Raw genomic sequence first — 20214 nt, 5'->3', positions numbered from 1 at the left:
TACTCCACCAGTCTGTGACTATACTTTTGTCGCTGGTACTAATAAACTTACTGTGCTCCGAGCTTCCCAGCCTCCGTGTACTTTCTAGTCTTCCTGCTTCTCTTCACCCCTGCCTCGCTTATGTTTTTAGCTTGTATTTTTCATCACAGACACAGCTAGAAATGTGATGATAATTCTCTGGCCATTGTATCCGTTACTTAGGTGTACCTGTGGTAGCTGTGTTAGTGACACTAGTTTGGTCAAACTTGCAGGTTTTTTGTTGTACTTCCGATGAAGCATGTTGCATCTATTCTATCTAAGTAGGTACTATTGTAATTAACAAATTCTTTCATTAATTTGTCCTTCTGAAGTTATGCCAGAAAAATCCACAAGTTTACTGAATCTTAAAATGCAGACTGGCTTGTTTGGCTTGGGAAGGCTGAATGCTCTTGCAGTGCACATCGCTGCTGTGTACTGGATAATGTTTTGGTATTTAAAAATATGCAATATGTTCTGTGTGCAAAACCATACACATAAACACTCGCTGTGTATATTGTGGCTGTGTGCATCTTCAGCCTGTGTGGTATGATGCACACACTCATGTGCACGCCTACACACTAAACCTTTGCAGGTCAAAAAGTGAGGATAAACTTTTGAACCCAACTGCTTCCAAATTAAGTACACGTGCAGGGACCACCAGAGCTGGGGTTACCGTATTCCAGAAAAGTGCCGGACACTGACGGCCACATATTGTACTGCACTAGACTTCTTGTTCTTTCTTGGAGCCTGAAGGATGATGCCTTGAAAACATTGCTGTCCTCTTTGCCCTTTCCTTGTCACCGGAAAGGACAGGCAGCAGTTTGGTGACTTCTCCCTTCGTTATGGAAATGGGACTGATACAGTAATCAGGATGCTACATATGGAGCTTTTTAAATTACTACTCTTCAGTCTTTTGTTAGCCTTCATTATTCCTGAAGATTTTTTGAAGTCATAAAAATGACATTTTTAATATGCAGAATTAAAAGAAGGCAATATGAAGAATACGTTTTTGTCAATAAGCTTTTACCTTTTAAACCAGTTATCTTAGTTTCTGCTCTAGGTATTTTAATTGAAGATTAAGTACTGTTAAAGAGTATACAAATTTAGGTAGTATATATTTGGAGTAGTAAAATAGGACTGAATAAAACATAGGAATAGAGTGGCCTGTCCATTATAATTTTAGATTGCAGAGCATGAACTAACCTTCATTAGAAGTCAGCACAGTCAACCGAGAGGTTCTTGTAATGTTAAGGCTTTTTTTTTTCTTCTCCAAATGAAGTTCACTAGAAGTACGCTTTGGAGTTGCAAGTTGAGCAGGTCTCATCTAGGTGTTTGTTTCATTTCTGCTGTCTTTTTAAATAAAACCTTCTTAGGTTTAAGATATGATGTATGTAAATATGAAACAAAATCCTAAAAGTAATTGCTCTGTACTTCTCACTTCTGACTTACTGCAGAAATGATCTTGATGTGCTCATTGCTCAGCATCTTTTTGCCCAATAAAGGAAATAGGACTGTTTCACTTCCGTTTGCAAAATGATGATTTTTCTTGCATCTGGAGCAGGAGTCAGGTACCACACGGGTTGTGTTAAGTATGTACATTTAAGACATAGAGGCTGATTTTTCTTTTTTGTTTGGGAAGGGAGTTAAACATACTGCTTCATTCTAACCACTCGCATGTTTTTGAACAAACTACCTGGTTGCCCTCCAAAGAGTTAGGCTCTTCCCCATAATATCCCATATTTCTTCCAAAGGATAAAAGGATAGCTGTCCTGAGGAAAATCTTGTTAAGACTTATTGTTTAAACTTATTTGGAAGAGAGTGCATCTGGCAGATTTTGTAAAGACTTGGACTTTTTTTCTCCTCAGTTTTTACTAGAGTTTGAATTTTAGCAGTGTATTTATGTAAACTTACTACAGATCCATAGCCTTGATGAACTGTGTGTAAAACGAACACTTTTATATGAGTTCCCTCATCATCAGTATGCAGGATGAGAGAATGCTGCTGCGACTTCCATTTTGATCCATAAAAGCTGAAATAGATTAATAGAATGGGGAGGTGGGGTTGGCACATTAACCTGCACTGAGATGTTCTTCCTCGCTGGACTGCTTCCTCGCACGTTACCCAAGAGCACTCTGCACGGTGCTGCTGTCTGCAGGGCACGTAGATCTTTACAAGGAGAAGGTGACTTAACGTTGTGGTGCACTGCGGACTTCCTCCTCCTCTGGTATCTGCTGGTGAGGAAGGAACCTGGATAAGATAGGACCTCAGCCTTGACTTAATATGGTACAATAGTGTCTCTGTTAGCTTTGCGCAGGCAAAATGGTTATTGGCTAGGGCTGTGCACCCTTTCTCTGTGCCACTTTCCCAGTCTTTCCCTTTTCTTGAATTTTTTTTTTTTTGGCTTGTTCTTGTTGTTTTCTCCCCCCTCCTAAGGAGGGAGGGTTTGAACCACAGATTTGCCATGATTCTGCTGCAAAATCAGTAACAGCTGTTGGAATTGTAAGTGGCTTCTTAGTTGCCGTCACAGAACCTGCAGCTGATCAGCTCTGCCCTAGCAGTAACTGGAGACATCAGGACCACTGATGGGAGTAAGGGTGGAGGGAGTTAAAACCCTAAGGCAGGGGTCTGAATAGAGAACAGAGGCACAGATGGGTATTGGAAGGGACGCTGTTTCCTTTTATTGGATGTCTTTTTAGATGTTGAAAAGTGCAAAGTTGACTGGAGCAGTATCATAATAGGAGCTGGGAGGAAGATGTAGAAAAGGTTTCAGGAAAAAAAATGTAATTTGAGTGTGAATTTGTTTTATCTTGTATTCTCCCAGCTCAAACATCCAGTATTCTAGCAAAACTCTGGGCAGAAGATATCCCATGCTTTGGTAGGGTCCCACACAAGTCATTAGGTTGATAGGATAAACTATATTCAAGTGTTGTCTTTGAGTAAGTTAAAATGTCATAAACGCAAATATGTTAGTACATGGCAAATGTTTAACAATTGTTTGTCAAGAAAAATAAATCTTGAGATGTGACAACTCCTGCTCCTGAAATAGACTGTACTAGAACCCAAACTTAATGAAATCAACAATCATCACACAAGATGCTGCCTTTGTGGTTTTGTATTGGGGTTAATTTATTTTTCACTTGTTTGTGTATTTTGGCTGGTCATATTACATCTTCTGTAATCTAATTTTCGTCTCTTTTAACGCTCCCTTTTATTGCACTCCCTAGAAACACCGAATTTATTTGGGGATGTTGGATTTTCTGCAATGCAAGTCAAAGTGAGTTGGCGTGTTGGAAATGTGCAGTGACTATTCAATCCAGGTCCTCAGTCCACAACGCTGGGCTGGCTGTCGTAACACCCTGAAATACCAGTTGTGAGCTTTTCCCTCTCAGTGCCGGATTTGGACCCAAACACTGAAACAAATTGGCTTTGGTAGTGGGGATCTTCTCAGTTCAATTGCTGTAATTCATTCTCCTCCAGCCAGCCACCTGTCATCAGGACACTTGTTACTAATTTCCGTATCTCAACCTTGTGAATTGCCTGCATCTTGTATTTCTAAACAATATCAGCATCCGGAAATTTCAGAAATTTGAAGAGCGTCTCTTTTGGGGATGGCTCAGGAAAGTTAATCTCCTTCAGCCTTTAATGCGATCTGCTTCCCCGGGCTTGGACAGAAGCTGTTACCTGCGTTTTCCGATCTTTTACTTGACGAGGTTTTAGAACAGTCTGTGCCCCAGGAAGAGTGTAATGAGGAAGGAAACCCAGCCCTTGGGTGCTTGCCTAGAAAAATGGAAGTGCTGCTGTGGCATGGATAGAGGTATTAAGTTCTTAATGTGTGCTGGGTCTGTGTCACTGTATCTCTGCAACTTGTGCTGTCGCAATTGAAGTCTGACTTGGTGTGCCAGCCCTTTTATGAACATACCACGATTTGACTGTGTTCAACTTTGTAGTATTGCTGTTTATTTCGAAAAGGGGAGTATCAATAAGTTATACTTTTTAAAGTAATGCTGATATTTATTTGAAATGTCTTTATTAGGAGGATGAGCTGATGACTTTTTGCGTTTTTTGCAAAATGGTGTTGAAGCAGCTCACAGGAAGTTTCCGTTCTGCGAGTCTTTCCTTCCTTTCCCTATTTCCGAAATCACTGGCTAATTCATTTCTATAAGAACATTTTAAAATAGTTAGTAGTTAAACAATACAAAGAATCAGTTAATGCTCAATGGTGCTTAACCAGCATGTGCTGAATGGGGAAAAGCACAGTGTCTTAATTAAAAGAAATGCAGGGAACATAGTTATTGCAAAGTTTTGTGTGTGTTTTTTTTTTTTACTGCTAGAGCATTTGTGGGTGACTAAGAAATGTATAGACTTGAGGTTTTTATTTAATAAATAAAAAGCAGATACATGTCTTCATCTTCTGCTGGCTTGTTGACTCAATTTACTTGGATGGAATTTTTCAGCATTTAAAACAAATTAAAATTCATGAATCACTTCTGCTTACAGGCACAAACTTTCATAGATACAAAAGTTAAGACTTCTAACTGGTTACAGACATATGCTGGTTGGGACATGCAAATTTTGTACTTGCTCACTTACAAAAATGCAGGTGAAAGTTTTAATAGGTGGGTAGAGTAGGCATTACCGGTTATAAGATAACTGTGCTGTGCTTTGATAACTGTCCGTTTTAGCATTGCTTTCTGTCTCTGCCTTGTTTCCTGTAAAAGCAGCGATTGGTTCGTAGGACAGATGTAGAGAAGACCTGATACCGTTGCAGAGGGCGACAACATGCATCTTCCTGGTTTGTGAAGCTGTTTCGTGCCACCTTTGACGCAGTCTGCAGTTTCTTGGTACCTGTGGAGAGAGGGTTTTCAGTTTTGTTGCAGTGATCCGTATACGCTCTTAAACTCAACTTTTGATGCTTCTGCGCTTGTGTCGTGCGACCCTGTTCGGGGGGAAGTGTCGTTTCCCCCAGGGTGCATGAGTATCCGATTAAGATCAGCATTGTTTTACTCTATGGTAAATGCAGTATGTGAATTTTTAAATTGTTTTAATTATTGTGGCTAGGTGATTGCTGGTACAACTAAGAGAACTTTTTCACAAGCATTTTATAAATGTGCCAGGCTTTTTTGTGAGGTTTTACTTTGAGCTTTTCTGAAATTTGCATAAAAATGTGACTCAGGAAAGGCAAGTGAGTAATTGATAAATGTAGACAGAAAACAACAATCATTCCAGCTTGAAATGTATGTTCTTTTTCAAATACATTGTTTCAGGGATGTTTCAAATGATTTAATGTAGTTCAGGAAGCCTGTTTCCCCACTGCTGTGATACCCATGTGCCCAGTCAGTGCGGCTCAGCTCTAGCACTGTGCTGGTGTTCACAGAGGTGCCAGCTGTGGTTTGCTTGTTTCTTCTCTCAGCTTTCTTTGCAGAGGAAACAAGGGAGTGGGGTGAGGTGGTTGTAGCTGTACATGTGCACATATGTATGTATTGCTGAGAATTAAAGAAGTTACATTGGCATGTAAAATTAAGTTAAAAAAACGAAGTAAAATAGTAGACAAATTGGGAAGCAAAGCAAGAACATGCTCTTTTGGACGCTCCTAATGGACTTTCACCAAAAGCTGTGTTCAGTTTTGCAGAAGGGATTTTTAAGAACGCTGGAGTCATTGAGAGTTGAGTTTTCTTACATGGGCCAGTTAATTAGTGTTTGAAGCCCAACCAGGCTGAGCATCCTATAAGTCTAACTGGAAAACATACAGTGCCTGCAAAACAAACCCATCCCAACTTGTCCCTTGGGTGGCCTCTTCTGTACTTTTTGTTACCATGACCCTTGCTTTTCACATGCAGCCTGCCTCCTGTTTGACAGAGATCCACTTGTGAATGGCATTTCAGTCTGGGAACCTCACCCAGGAACATATGTCCCATGAAGTTACTGCATCTGTGGGTGCTGGCGTGCTCCGTTAGTGTTCACCAATTTGTGTGCGCTGTTGGTCTTGGCAGACTGTGAAAGATGTTGGGAGGGAAATACTGTATGTCCCAGGAATCTGAAGAGCCATTTTAGGGAAGAAGTATATAAATAATAAAGGAGGAAGAACTGGCAAATGTTGGAATATGTCTTGGTAAAACAAAATTATACAAATTTTTAGAGGGTTTTTTTTTTGTTGGTTTGTTGTTTTTGTTTGGTTTTTTTTTTTTTTTTGTGGAAAGCCATAAAGAAGGAATTTATAAGTTATTAAAAGACTGAAAACTTCATAGTAACCCAACATTCTCCTACTGTTTCTTCTCCTCCACCTCCTACAACATTTTATTTCCCTTGTAATAATTAGTTTGAACTTTCCTCTGTTTCTGTGGATCAAGTAATTTTCATACAACTTCAGGATTTTTTTATATGCTTTAAATCGTTCTTCTAAATAATGTTTTTTTAATAACAAAAAAAGCCATGAATACATTATAATTTCAATTTTCATGGTGTGTGAAAGATTTCTGCACTAGGTCTTTATTGTTTTTGAAGAATTCATCACCCTCGTTAAGAAGCTTAATATAAATTAAAGAAGGTATTAAGGAACATTAAGACATCAAAATGTGAAGCGTTCTTTTCCTTTCGATTGCTCCAAATGCAAACAAGTTGAATAAAATGCAATCAAAGGGCCTGTTTGGAGAACATTGAGTGGCTTTACAGCTGTGCTGTAGAGAACCTCTGGTAAGAGCATAATTCAAATAAAAAGGCCTTTCTTTCTTCCTCCTAATTCTCTTTGTTGTGGTGACAACAGAGTACAAGCCTGATAAAAATTTAATCACCTTATCTTTTTAAAGCAAATTGCATATTTGTTTACACACAATATACATAACATAAAAAAGAAAAAGCTGCTATCCAATCCCCCTCCCCCTTCTAATCGCATTAAAGGCCCTTGCCTAGAAGTTTGGTTTTTTTTTTTCTTTAAATAAATAAATAAATATTTTATTCTTTATTCTGAAGTCCCATTGTTCAGGATTGCTTTATAAAGGCAGCCCAGGGGAAGATGAATATCGCAAAACTTAAACTCTGGACAAGTGCTGAGCAGCAGATGCCTGGGATACATCAGCGGAGTTGGTCCAGCTTAACTGGCTTCTGTGGTGCCTACTCCGCATCAGGAGTTGCAGGCAAGATGGGAGGATTACAGACAGGCCTGCGGATGGAGCACTTTGATTTGGAGCTGCTTTGTAATGAATTGCCTTTGATTCTCTGTCAGATCTGCTAACCTGAACTTTTTCCACATTGTATGCATTTCTGAAAGGCTGCTGTAGGAGAGGTGGTGTATTGGAGCTGGTTTTGTTGTTGTTGTCTTTTCACGGGGCTGGTGAAATTTTAGTCCCTTGGGTTGAATTCAAAACATGTTTTCAGTTGTTTCTGCTCACCTTAGTACACAGAGCATGAGCATTGTTCGTTTTGTTTATTCACTCTTTATAGGTACTGGGATACTGGCACAAACTCAGAACTATCTTCTGGCCCATTGCTGAGCAGCTCTGGCCTGAGAACTCCCTCGCTGGATACAAATTTAGGCCCAACGTGATATTCTACAAGTTTTAAAATTATGAAAGTTCCAATGCCTAGTGGTTCCTTCATCTATTTCCACATACCTAGCTGTACTCTTTGGACATTTTTGACTTTTTTGTCCCTTTTGATTTGGGGATTTAATCACCAAGGACCACCACCACCACAGTAAAATGTGTGAAGGTCTGTCCTGTATGACAGTTGCATAGTCTCCCAGATTTTTCTCATAGTGTTGATGTCTGCAAGTTTCCTTCCTTCTCTCCCTTCCTGAGAGAGTACTACTTAGAGGACTGGTGACAGTAATTGCAGTTTTAAGACACTGTTCTGTCTTTGACTATTTTGAATGGTCTTGGATGTTTTGTGCTGACCTACCTGTAATTTATCTATTGTTGAATTGAAACAAGAGCCTGTCTACATTCTGAGGCTTCCAATTACATTGTGTATGTTTGTATTAATAATTTGATGTCCTTATTAGTTCCATTGTTTTTTCACAGTTGCTCCTGTTGTGCACCAGGCATTTTCCATACACTCAGTTCTTGCTTCTAGGAGTTTGAAGAACACGCAGGCTAAAAGCACAGCATCAGCAGGAGAGCTGCCCCTCCCTTGTAGGTGCGCTGGGAGAATGAGTATAGCGCTTAGGCACGATCTCAGTGACTGCATGGACTTTGAGGGGCCATCAGGTGAAAACAGAGTTTGCAAGTAACTGCTGGTATGATGTCAGGCATAACTGCAGCCTTGTTAGTGCACTGAAAGCACATGTATAACCCATGAAGAAATTAATTTGAAAATCCTTTCCTTTAGGCTAATAGGAGAATGTTGGATTTGAGGACAAAGATTACCTTAGTGTTTGTCTTGTAACTCTGCAGGTTAATCCATTGTATTGTGTGTACACTTACTTTGTGTAGCTTAAACCTAGTAATTGTGGTGTACTGGAGTTTCCCGTGTAACCTGTATTAAAGCTAGTCTGGCATACAGAAACAGAAAATTGTGTAGAGCATACAAGTTGTAGTTACATTCCAGGAGTGCAAAGTGTGAAGTTGTCATCTTTAGGAGAGTTGCCCTAGGAGGGCGTAGCCAAAAAATGATTGTGACACAACGTAATGGCTGCTAAAATATATGTTGGCCCATAAGACAAGGTCAGGTTTGGTACTCTCAACCTGTCATACTGCAGGATGGTCAACTAGCCAAGAAATGAAGACCTCAAGTATGCCACTTGATATTATGTTTCAGAGCTGTTATTTGGGGCTGAAGAATATGTTGTATTAGGGTGCATTTTGGAAAACTCACTGTAGAAACTGCAAATCTCATTCTAAAGTGTGTGTGTTTGTGTAGACGACTTAAATAAGATGGTTGCAGAGCAATGATATGATACACAATGGGGATTTGCCAAGTGCAGAAATCTGTCCTGCTGTGTGGCTGCAGATGACAGTGGTCCGTTTGTATCTGTTGTTCAATTATTACATTTTATTTTTACCAAAAAAAAAGGTTAAAATGTGGTTATATTACACAAATTTGGGAAACTAGATATGTCCTGATCATCTTGCTGGAAATGGAGAAGTATAAAACTGAATGAATGGTGCATGCTCGGTGCAATATGGTACGCTGGGTGTCCTCGCTCTAGATGACAAGTTTAGGACGAAGAGAGGAGAGAAAGGGGGAGGCAAGGTATGTATAGGGAAGTATGGCATCGGTAACCGTTCAGCAGCAGATAGATAACGGTGTGGTACTGGAGTCTGTGCTCGATTTAGCAATATGAAAAATATCAGACTGAAAAATCAAGACGCTGACTTCATGCAGAGGGTATGGCAGACTCATTAAAGAAAAAAATGTGTACCAACTGAGCCTATAAAACCCTTCCTGACCTTGAGAAAACTCCCAGGGAGCTGTGGGAAACTCCAGTCTGTCCCCTCTGAACTTTTTTGTGTTGTTGTTTAAATATAGTAACTGCTTTTTTAATTAAAAAGAAAAATTAGATGGCATTTCAAATTGTGTCCATGGTGCCTTGGGGACCTATTACAGTACAAATTACCCTGCACTATTTAGCGAGGTCTTGTTTACTATTGTGTGAAGCGAGGGTTAGTAGCGTAAGGATGTAGGACAAGAAGGACCCTTCTTTGAAAGTCTGGCTCTGCACATGAAAGTGACGCCAGCAATTGGAAGCAATTTGTGGAATTGTTTGATTATATTAATTATGGCACCAGCAAACAGTGCTTGGGAAACAGTTTTGTTTTCTTGCATTCTTTCTTGATTGCTTGCAGCAAAAGCCAAGATACAAAATGTGCCTTTAAGGACTGCCGGAGAGCGCGGTTCAAGCCATTGTGTGGAATTGGCACTGAGCTTGAAAGGGTTGTGTCCGGCTTGATGTGAGAGTTTTCCAAATACAGCTTTGACCTGAACTTCACCTAGGTCAGCCTCTTGAACTAAAACAGCTTCTGTCTTCCTCATCAAGGAAGAGTAGCGCTTTCCCTACAAAGTAAGAGCCCATAATGAAATCAGTGTTATTTCCAGTAGTACCACCTCTTACAATAATGTCTTGCAGTCCAACAGCGTGTATAAGTTAACGGATTGATACAGAAGACTCAGTTCAGTTCACTGCTGAACTGCAGCCTTCTCTGATGTGGTATGGGGCAGTTGTTCCCCAATTTATGGGAAAATTTTTTAGCAGTTAAGGATTTCCAAGGAGAGTCCACCAAGCTGAGACTGTTGGAATTACTCTGCTGATGTGGACTGACCATCACAACAGCATTTGGTCAGGACATGGGGCAGCCTACTTCTGCTCAAAGAGGCTATGCTGAGGCATAAATGTAATTCTCATTTGGAAGAAAGGGATCCACTTTCCCATCTCCTTGGAGGCCGATTGCTTTCCCTGCTGTAGTCCTGTTGATATTCACTAGCCAGGCAAAGTGATAATAGCAGATCTTGTGCCAGCCAGAAGAGAAAAATGAATCTGCTCTGGAGTTTGAAACTGTGGCAGAATATTTGAGAGAGCTGACAAAAGATGTGGGAAAAGGCAGTAAATTCAAAACAGAATTACTGGAGAATTGTGAAGGGATTTACATAAGTGAAATTCATTGCCTGATCTATGAAAGTAATTGAAGCTCAAATCCTGAGCTCCTGAGGGTAGCAGGGGAAGGGCTATCCCTTGTTTCTTGAGTGAATCTCTGGTCAACTATTACATCGAAATTGTCTAGGTAATCATATTATGCTTGTTATCATAGTGATGAACATCTAGGAGCAGAGTAGATCAGCTCCTGTAGGAGCATTGTGCTTAAATCTTCTGGCTAGAAAGGTTGGTAGGTGTTGACATATTGACCTGCATGTCAGGTAGAGAATTCCTGCCTGATTCCAGGCTCTAGTCAGCTTAGGACACAGTTTTCATCCCCGCTCTATTTGAAGCACCACATACTAATGACAGGCAGATGGGATGCCAAGTTAGATAAGACCAGCAGTTTCTAGATGACCATTCATCCAGTCTACTAGATGTGGTATGACACATCCTATGTTCCTATTACAGTGTTTATGGGCAGAATAACATAGCACTTCTGTTCTTGGAAGGCTTACAAATATGTTCTTTCTTTCTAATTAGCTCAGGGTGTTTTTGCTGGGATATTGAAGGAGAAAAATGACCACCTAAGCTTGGGGGGGAAAAAAAAAATCAAAAGGTAGGATTTTGGATATCTTTAGCAAATGAGAAGAGAAGCAGAGTTGCTACCTAATAGCTTAATTAAGAGTTCAAGCAACAGGATGCTACACTTTCTATCATTCTTGTCCTTTGATTGTAGAGATAACTGTAACAGGGAGGGGCTGGGTAAATTGATCTACTTTTGGGATCCTGCTGCTTTTTGTTTGAATCAAAACTCCAGAATGATACTTTAGGGATAATTGCATAAGGTTTTAATGAGTTTAGGGCACAGATTCATGATAACTTTTTTTTTTAGAACTGCTGACGTGTTTTGGGACAGGTGGGGAACAAGCGTATGCTTGCTAGTGTATTGTAGGACTCAGAGAGCCAACACTTGTACCGCTGGCACTCCTCTTAATTTTGCCGGAAACCAGTGATAGATTTATTCTTTGTTTTAAAGTTCATCAGAATCTGAAATGGATGAGAGTACTGTATTTGAACCTTGTATCTTTCTTTGAACATAGGTAAATATGTTGGTTTGTTTTTTTTAAATCTTAGATTAATATACATAACCATTGCAAGAAAAAAAAATCAAATTAGTTTAGAATTGTGTTGTGCTGAAGTATTGGCATGTCGACTCCTGCAGTGCTAGTAAAAAGTTTTTTCTTTCAGTGGTCTGTCATTGCAGTAAGCAGGGGGAGAGGCTGGTCTTTGTCCACTCTCAAGCACAGCCCCTCTGCATCAGACTGTGGCATGGATGTCTCCATCTAGGGTTCTAATTATTTCTTATTTTCAGATCAACTGGCTTTTGCACTCTGGTAGCAGGGAGGGTTGATGCAGGCACACGCTTCTTAACTATGTAATGAAAGGTTCAGGCTCTGAGGGTTCATTTTAAGGAAATCCTGAAATTTTGAAAACCAGCTGTTACAAATAATCCATTGTGAGGGAGGATTATCCCCAACCCTTTGCCTCTTTCAAGTTTTATTCTTTTTTTCCTTCACTCAGGAAGAAAGAAAAATGTCAGCCCATCATACTAAAAGGTTACGTTTGCCTTGGATAAAAATTATTTCCAACATCAAATGCACTATGTTAACTTGTTCTCTGATGTTCAGTCAGTTTTTAACATTTGAATGTTGACAGGAAACAAGAAATTGCAAGTGATTGAGTCTTCTGCCTGCCATGTTCAAAGGAAGCGAATAGGATATTTTGTTTACAGAAGGCAAAACCAAAGTTCAGTTTCCCACTGAACCTCTGCTCTCAAATTTGTGAATGGAAAGGGAGGTTTGGAGATAAAATCTGTGGGTTACAAAAAGTCTAGGTGATTCTTAATATTGAGTGCGAAAAGGAGTATTTTCTCTTCCAGTAAGAGCTACTGGTGTAGCCTCTGTGTTTCTTCCTGGCATGGGAATAAGAATCCTGAGGCAGCGCTTACCCAGCAAACCATGGCAAGTAGCACTGCAGGCAGCTGGTGTGATGTGTTTGCTCAGTTTTTCTGTTGGTAGTGTGAACTTCTGATTTTGACCTGAAAGCCAAGTTCTGATGAATCAGGAGACCTGAAATCTTTTAATAAGATATTTCTTTTTTCCCTGTTGTGACTTTCATTGCTGTATGAAAATTGTGTAATCATCCATGCAAATACCTTCATGTTTGTCGGTGCTAGCTGGGACGGTTAGCAGTAGGCTTTTCTTACAAGTGTGTGTGTGAGAAGGGAGTTGTTGAAGTTCAGCAAAATAAATTATTCTCCTTTGCTGTGCTGAGGAGCCTGCCCTGCACCTATATTATTACACCTGTTTTCAATGATGTGTTCATAATTTGCTTTAAAATTACTCCCTTCTCTGGGCTACAAGGAGATACTGTATTATCTTCTCATCTACAATGTGTCTGGCATTCAGCCTTTAAAATCTTCCATTCAGCTTTGAAAGAGACAGGACTATTCTTAATATTTAAGAAATCTGTAGAAATAGGAAATAGAAATATGAAGATAAGAAATCTGAAAAATAAAGTTGGAAAAGGGAAAAGAGATATAAAACTCCTGAAGGGCAGAATAGCAAGTGAGATTGGGAGTCAAAGAAGAAGGAGCTGGGCTTCAGGAGAAAGAGCAGGGACCACCCTTGGAGACCATTTGAAGGAGCAGGGGAGCAGAAGAATGAGGGGGAAAAAAAAAAGGCAACAAAGATGGCAGAGGATGTTGATAAGGAATGACAATATTAAGTGAAGGAGAATGTGAAGTGGGAAGTTACATAAAAGGTAAAGTAAGGATCCAAGCTTACAGGTGACAGTTGAAATAGAAATGTAGATGGGGAAAAAGCACAGCAGTGCTCTTCGTCCTGCTGTTGGATTAGCAAAAGGAATTAGAAGAGCAGATACTGTATCAGCTTTCATCCTCTTTCTAGCTGAAGAAGTAGTAGTAAAAACAAAGCAAAAGTAAACTGTGCTGGTGATGGACGTTTATACGCTTTACGCGCCTGTTGCGGTTTGCGTGGCGGCCGGCGCTCCCCAGCAGTCCGGTGTGGAGGCTGTTCCCCGGGCCTGGGGCAGTGACCGCCGGGGTCAGCAGGAGAGTGTTCGTCATGAGGCTTTGCCGAGTCCGTTACAGGGAGGCCTGAGCACCGTAAGGAGAAAATGGAACTTTAGAGAAACCTGAAAACTTGTGTAGATATGAGTATCTTTGGGGTGGGTAGGGGGAGGTGGGGAGTAAAATTGGTTCCTGTGTTTATACACAAGAAGAGGTCCAGAGTTCTACAATGTGACATTTCCAGACAGAGTTACTGAAATCTGCATGTTTCTATGGAAATTTCTTGCATGAATAATTGTAAAACTCCAGGCTGCAAGGCAACTGTGTAAGATACTGCAAATCACTAAGCTAGCTTTTATTTGTGAAAGTCATCTAAAATGCTGCTTTATTTTGTGCATGTGAAATTGTTCTTACTTAGAAAATATTTTTCCTGATGAGGTATAGCTTTTAAATTAGAATTTTAAAATTCACCTTTTTTTGCATTTATAAATGGCTCAGTTTAGATTACATCCTTGAGACCATCGTAAGACTCATGTTAGGAGTCTATTCTTATTTGTTAATTACTAACAGTAGCTGAAACTAAAGGAATGAAGTGGACTAAACTATTTTACAACTATATTTTCATATTTAACCTAGGTTAGTTGATGCTGCAAGTACATTTTACATAAGATCTATCAGGGCGCTTGTTACTGATGTGGTTATGATGGGTGGGAATGTATTTGCTAAGCTTTCAGATATCGTATGTGCCTCTGAGGACAGCCCACTAATAATATTAATATATAGGTATTTCCCACTGTTGTATGCAAGGCATTTCTTAGAACTTTGAAGCTGAAGTCTTTTTTAAACACACGAACCTTTTCAATTTAATCCATTAGCAACTTGGCAAAATAAAGTAATTGTCCAACAGAGGAAGAAAAAAAAAAAATCTATTAACGTTTGCTACAAATCCGAGAAGTACAGGCAGCACTTAATTAATGGAACAGATTTCTCACTGTGTATTCAAGCTAACATAGCTATTGTTCAGGAGAGATTAGACTCTTAATGTAAGTAAGTTAAACTAGACCTCCATCTAAAAATATCCGTCATTTCAGCTATTAAAGGTCTGATGTCTTCTTTGGTGACAGATATATTTCCCTTCATTTCCTTGGTTTTGTGAAATGTAAAGTATGCATTGTGTGTAACGCGAGAAATCCGCGGAGGTAGATGAAACCCCGATTGTGCGTCCCCGCCTGTCTCTCCCTGCCTGCTCCTTTGTGCTGCTCCCTATCACAGAGCCTCTTCAGCCCTTAGACCTCCTGGCACCAGAGCAGAAAACCAGAAAATGTCATTTGTTAGGGTACCATGCCAGCCACCTAATCTGTTTGCAGAATGAGGGCCGTGGGATCTGATTAGGTAATTTAGATACCTTGTGAATTTAACAATACCTGCGCTGCCTTTGGCTGCCAGCCCGTCATTTCACCAGTAGGAACTACCACGTTCTTCCATTTCTTCTGTAAACTTCTTACCCATAATACTATATTTGAATCCAAAGAGGTGTTAAGGGCTGCAGGTGAGGTAATCTTTACTTCTCCATATGTGGAAGTTAGTGATAGGGTGGAGGAGGCGAGATTGCTGTTTTAAGTACATTTTCCCCAGTACAGTTCCACATGCAATGTATCCTTTTTTTTTTTTCTTAAAAATTAAATTTTTCAAATATGAGATTATTTTCTTTAAACGTTTAAGATGATGTACTGGCTCTCAGATGTGTTGGGCAGTCCAGGAGCTCACTGGTGTCGCTGGCAGTTTTTGAAGCTCTGTTCATCCGAGGTGGTGGTTTCATCCTCGCGGCTGGGAGTTCCTTTGCTTGGGGCAAGAGGCTGACCTGCCCGGGGGTATTGCCGCCCTGCGCCCCTGTGGGATGCAGACCCAAGGGGGTTGTGGTAGCAGCTGAGGTGCCTCGCTTCAGATCCCCATAAGTGACAATTTTGGCTGCAATTTTAATGCCACATCTCCTCCCTTCCTCTCTCCTTTCCGCTAATTAGCATTTTTTGGAAATCGGTCTCGCGAAGCCTACTAACATAAATAGAAGTGGTTTAGGATTTGTTTGCTTTAATTAATTTAAAGTGTGTCTTTCTGAAAGGATTTAGTTAAACATCTTTCTTAAACAGTAATGTGCCAGTAATAGCAACATTAGTAATAGTGATAAAACCCAGAAAGGGAAAACAACTAGAAAGGAAACTGAAATGTTTCTTTGTCCAAAAAATAAATGGTCTTCCAAGGAAAGTAGAGGAAACTCTGTCTAGGGGCACTAACAATTAGGTTGGTCAAAACAGTAGAAAATATACAATGTGAACTAAATCCTGCAAAGGTAGAGAGCAGGACTACGAGATCCCTCTTTTTGCTGTTTTTATTTTGTTTTCTTCTTTTCTGACTGTTGCTATTTTTTTTTTTATTATCAGCATGAAAGATGTTCTTGGAGCTTTCCAAATAGGAAATAAGTTGCTTTTCATGTAATGATAAATTATTTTTCATAATGAAGATGGAGTGATTGTAAGGCTAATTATGTTAATAGGATTTATGTGAAAGCATCTAATTAAAAAATCGAAACAGCTGCATTGAACGTAACTGTACAATGTAATAAACCCATATACTAAATATGTGGTCAGGCCACCCTGTATTACCTAGTTTGATTCATTGAACAATGCATGTGCAAAGATAGTCATTATCAGACTTCTCAGCCATCAAGGAAAAAAGTCGAAATTATTTTCACGATGAAATGATCATTGCTTTTAATTTTGTTCTTCAGTCTGAAAAGAGAAAACAGCTACCGCCTTGTCTGCGAAATACAAGCTCTTGCAGAACTACGCAAAGTTGATTCTGCTTGATATTGCAACCTTGGTGTAAATTGTAGCTGGTGTAGTTACATATGTAACTCCTCTCCTGTGCTCTGGTGTTTGTTGGTTTTTTTGTTTGGTTTTTTTTTTTTTTAAAAAAAGCAAGACCCCTCTTTCTCCAAAAATCTCCCTGTGGCTGTGTGTCCCTGTTCAGGGTGTTAGGGCTGTTTCGTAACCCCTGGTTATGACATGGCAAATTGGCAGTTTCCTGGTTTTGCTTCAACGTTTCCTCCCTTCCCTTTGCCCCCGTGGTGGGGACGCTGCCTGGAACAATTTGCTACCTGACGCAGCAAGACGAGAAGCTGGGCTCTGGTGCTGCGTCCCCCTGCAATCAGCTGTAAGTGCCTCTGGACGTGTCCGCGCTGGAGCAAATCACCTGTGCTTGTAGACCTCCTGTCTCCAGTGAATCATAAGCATCTCAGTGTTTTTGTTAGGCTGTGATATGAGAATCCGCATCTGAATTTCAGTATGAGGGGAGAGAAGCTGATTAAGTGTTTGAGATAAGGTTATGTGACACCACAGGTTAAAAATACCTGAACTGAATTTGGCTAAATGCCTGCGAACCACATTGCAGTGGATTCGAGTGGTGCTGAATAAGCTTCCAAGAAGTTTGCTGTCTTCTGCTTTAAGAAAGCAATTATTCAGGAGTGGCTTTTTAGGAGCTGCATCTTTCTTGTTTTATAGCGTTTCTTTGGACTTTGCTTTCTTGCATTTCTTATCTAAAATGTTATCAATGCGTCAAGTTAAAAGAAAATAGGAAAGTGTGCTAAACCCTTGGATTAGGAAGAAAAGGACAAATATTTTTGTTTGGCACAAATGTCTGTAGAAGGACTTAAGTTAGATGCTCAGAATCCTACACAGGTTAATTCAAGTTCCCCTAAGAAGTGACAGTTGTAACCCTTAACAAATGTCGTGTTTTCACTGAACAAACACAAAACTGTAGAATTTGTTAAAACCTAAGCACTGTGCTTGTGACAGTTCTGGGAAGGACTAAATGACTAAAGATGTTAAAGAACCTTCTGACTCTTAGGATGCTATATAATTTCAGTATTTTACCAGTTGTTTTTCACCCATGGCTTGTATTTCTGTAAATATTCTTAGTAATGAGCAGAAACTTTGGGAAATGTGTGTAAATAATAGGAAAGGGCTGCTAAATAAAAGGCCTGGAACCCAGGTGGGTTGGTCTGGCTTGTTTAAATTTTTGCCTATATTTAATACTTCAAAAACCGTAGAAAGATACAGCCAGGATACCCCACTGGATTTGGAGTGTCACTTCTGTGAACTACATTTGAAGACTTCTCTTGTTTTTCCTGTGAATTACCACATTTCGGAACTGTGATGCAGAAATGTGACTTTCCTAATGCATTTGATTTACTTTCTTATTTTCTTTAGTTGATTTCAGAAGCAAATTCATTTTTAGCCCATTCCGTTTTACCGGTTATACTGAAATGTAGTGTTAAGCAGTTTTGTCATGCATGTCCTTGTTTTTTTACAGATGGGCTGAAGCCAGATACCAAGATGCTTCTTACTGTTGCTTCCAAGAAGAAATCTAAGGCAGGGAAGGGGGATGCAACCAAAGAGGATGAAATCAGCAAGAATGATTCAGCCCAACCTGTGACCATCTCCCTTCTCTTTAAAAGATACGTCTTTGACACGCAGAAGAAAATGATTCAGTCCTGAGAAAGCAGAGAGGTCTCTGCACCTGGAAGACCAGACTCTGAAATGAGACCTGTTCCTTCCTCACAGACAGAGCCTGGAAACTCCTGCGACTGTGTGTCCCTTCCAAAATTTCTGTGATCTGGTTTTGTTCTGTTAGAATCTGCTTATTTTGTCATCTTTGCAATGTGAATCTTTACAGCCTCTCGGAGAATGTCACCTGCTGGATGGGCACATCCGAGTGTGCATTCTAATAGCAGTGTTTTTTCTGGAGAATTGTTTCTCTTGATTTAAGTTTGCCACCAATATTAACCTAAATACAGACAAGATGTGAATTTCATGCAGCCCACAAAGTGAAGCTGGTTAGTCTAGGTTTGCTTCCCTGAGGAAAGTGGGGGACAGAAAACACACAATATAATAGGTGAAATCTAAAATGAGTGGTTTGCATTCCTTCAGCTGCAGTGATGTAAGATGCTATATGGGAGATGGTATGGATCTTTTTTATAAATATGATTAATATCTAGATATGTTTTTCATATTAAACATAATGATGCGTGTAACTGAGAGTCTTGATTGTTCTGTTTGCTGTTCCAAAGGTTCAGAACCTATCTTCAGTGATATTTTGTAAAGATTTCTGAGTTTCCTGCCTGTTCTGCAGTGAATCCTACTCCAGAATTGTATTGTTTGGGGTTTTTTTTTATAACCAAAATGTCTTTTGTGTGTGAAAGAAAAAGTTGCCTCTGGAAATAGTGAAGGGCTTTATTTCATTAAAATAATGATAGAAGATTGCAGCATAAGCCTTGTAAAATGAGTATCTCCAAGATGCTTTAGAAACCATTAGTTGTTTAATAGGGATTTCATGGCTGCTTTAGTTCTTCCTCTCAATTTCATGTCCTAGGCTCATAAAAAGGAGAGCACTGGTAATATCCTTTCTTTGTTACTTACAAAGCAGAGGACACCTTAACATGCAAACTAACAGTAATTCTACAGGTCTGAGAGCTGCAGTCTGAAACAGAAATCGGACTTGGGTTTTGGAGCATGCAAAGTGTTACATCCTGGCTTTCAAACAACAAGTGCCTTTGCTTGTTGATGTTAAATAGCAGCCTGTGACCCATTCGCTCAAGCCAGCCATAGGAAATGGCCACGTGTACAATGTAAGTGCATTAGTTGTGCATGGAAGTAAATAACTGTAATAGATTGCTACACTCGATTATATTATTAATAACGTTCCATTGATGGGCATGAGTCTATCACACTTAACATGTTCCTGGGGTTTTTCAGTCTTTCTTTTCCTTTTAATTTCCAGGGAACCAAAGTGGACACAAATGGCAAAAATATCATCTATTGAGAGGATATTTACAGCTGAACAGTCGTGAGACACGGCAAGTCTGGTGTCTAAACTAGGTTGATGATGCCCCTTTAAATCAGAACAGAATTAGTGCTTTGTGGAATAATCCCAAACAGTTTCTGCTGAGTGAGTCCCAGCAGAGCTTTAGCACATCCCTTAAGATTATGGGGTATGCTTTCAGTGTGATCCTGGAGGAATTAGGCAGGCAACTTCAGCTGTGGCTTAATGTGACTTGTGCTGCCAGCCTTGCTAGAAAATGTATCCTTCTGTAATGAAAAAAAGCATTTCACACCCCTGTTACCTTTCCTTTCTCATTTCTTTCCTCTTCCCAGACACCCCCAAAAGTAGTCTTTGGAAAGTTTATTATGTTATCTTTCTTTTAAGTCTTAATCAAATCCTGTTTTGTACCCTGCACTGTTACCTCTGCTTAAGTTACTGCAGTGATGGAAGCTAGAGAAACAGATGACATGGAAGGAATGCCATTGTTACCATCCCAGGTTAGTCTAAGAATTATTGGTTAAATATTCTCTCATTTAAAAAAAAGTAAATTATTAGGAAACTTACATTTTTATCTATATAATTCTAATGTCCTTGCCAAATTTTAAATGAGTCACTAAATACTGCCAACTCCAGTTGGAGTTTTGGAAAGAAACAGGCAGTC

At 39.7% G+C, this 20214-nt stretch overlaps 1 protein-coding gene across 3 annotated transcripts in view; it reads left to right on the top strand.

Moving 5' to 3' along the window:
* Nucleotides 1-18769, top strand: part of EEFSEC (eukaryotic elongation factor, selenocysteine-tRNA specific) — a 119713-nt gene extending 100944 nt beyond the window's left edge. For 2 of the 3 annotated variants that reach the window (XM_086755546.1, XM_086755544.1), the window contains exon 7: nt 18045-18769. In XM_086755546.1, coding sequence (XP_086611672.1) covers nt 18045-18229 — 185 coding nt within the window. In that variant the 3' untranslated portion in view covers nt 18230-18769. The remainder of the gene's footprint in view (nt 1-18044) is intronic. The other variant, XM_086755545.1, reaches the window with a different exon arrangement.
* Nucleotides 18770-20214: the final 1445 nt, after the last annotated feature.

The sequence above is a fragment of the Chlamydotis macqueenii genome, chromosome 10 (assembly GCF_036417535.1).
Source record: "Chlamydotis macqueenii isolate bChlMac1 chromosome 10, bChlMac1.mat, whole genome shotgun sequence".
NCBI lineage: Eukaryota > Metazoa > Chordata > Aves > Otidiformes > Otididae > Chlamydotis > Chlamydotis macqueenii.
This window is presented reverse-complemented; position numbering and strand designations above follow the sequence as displayed.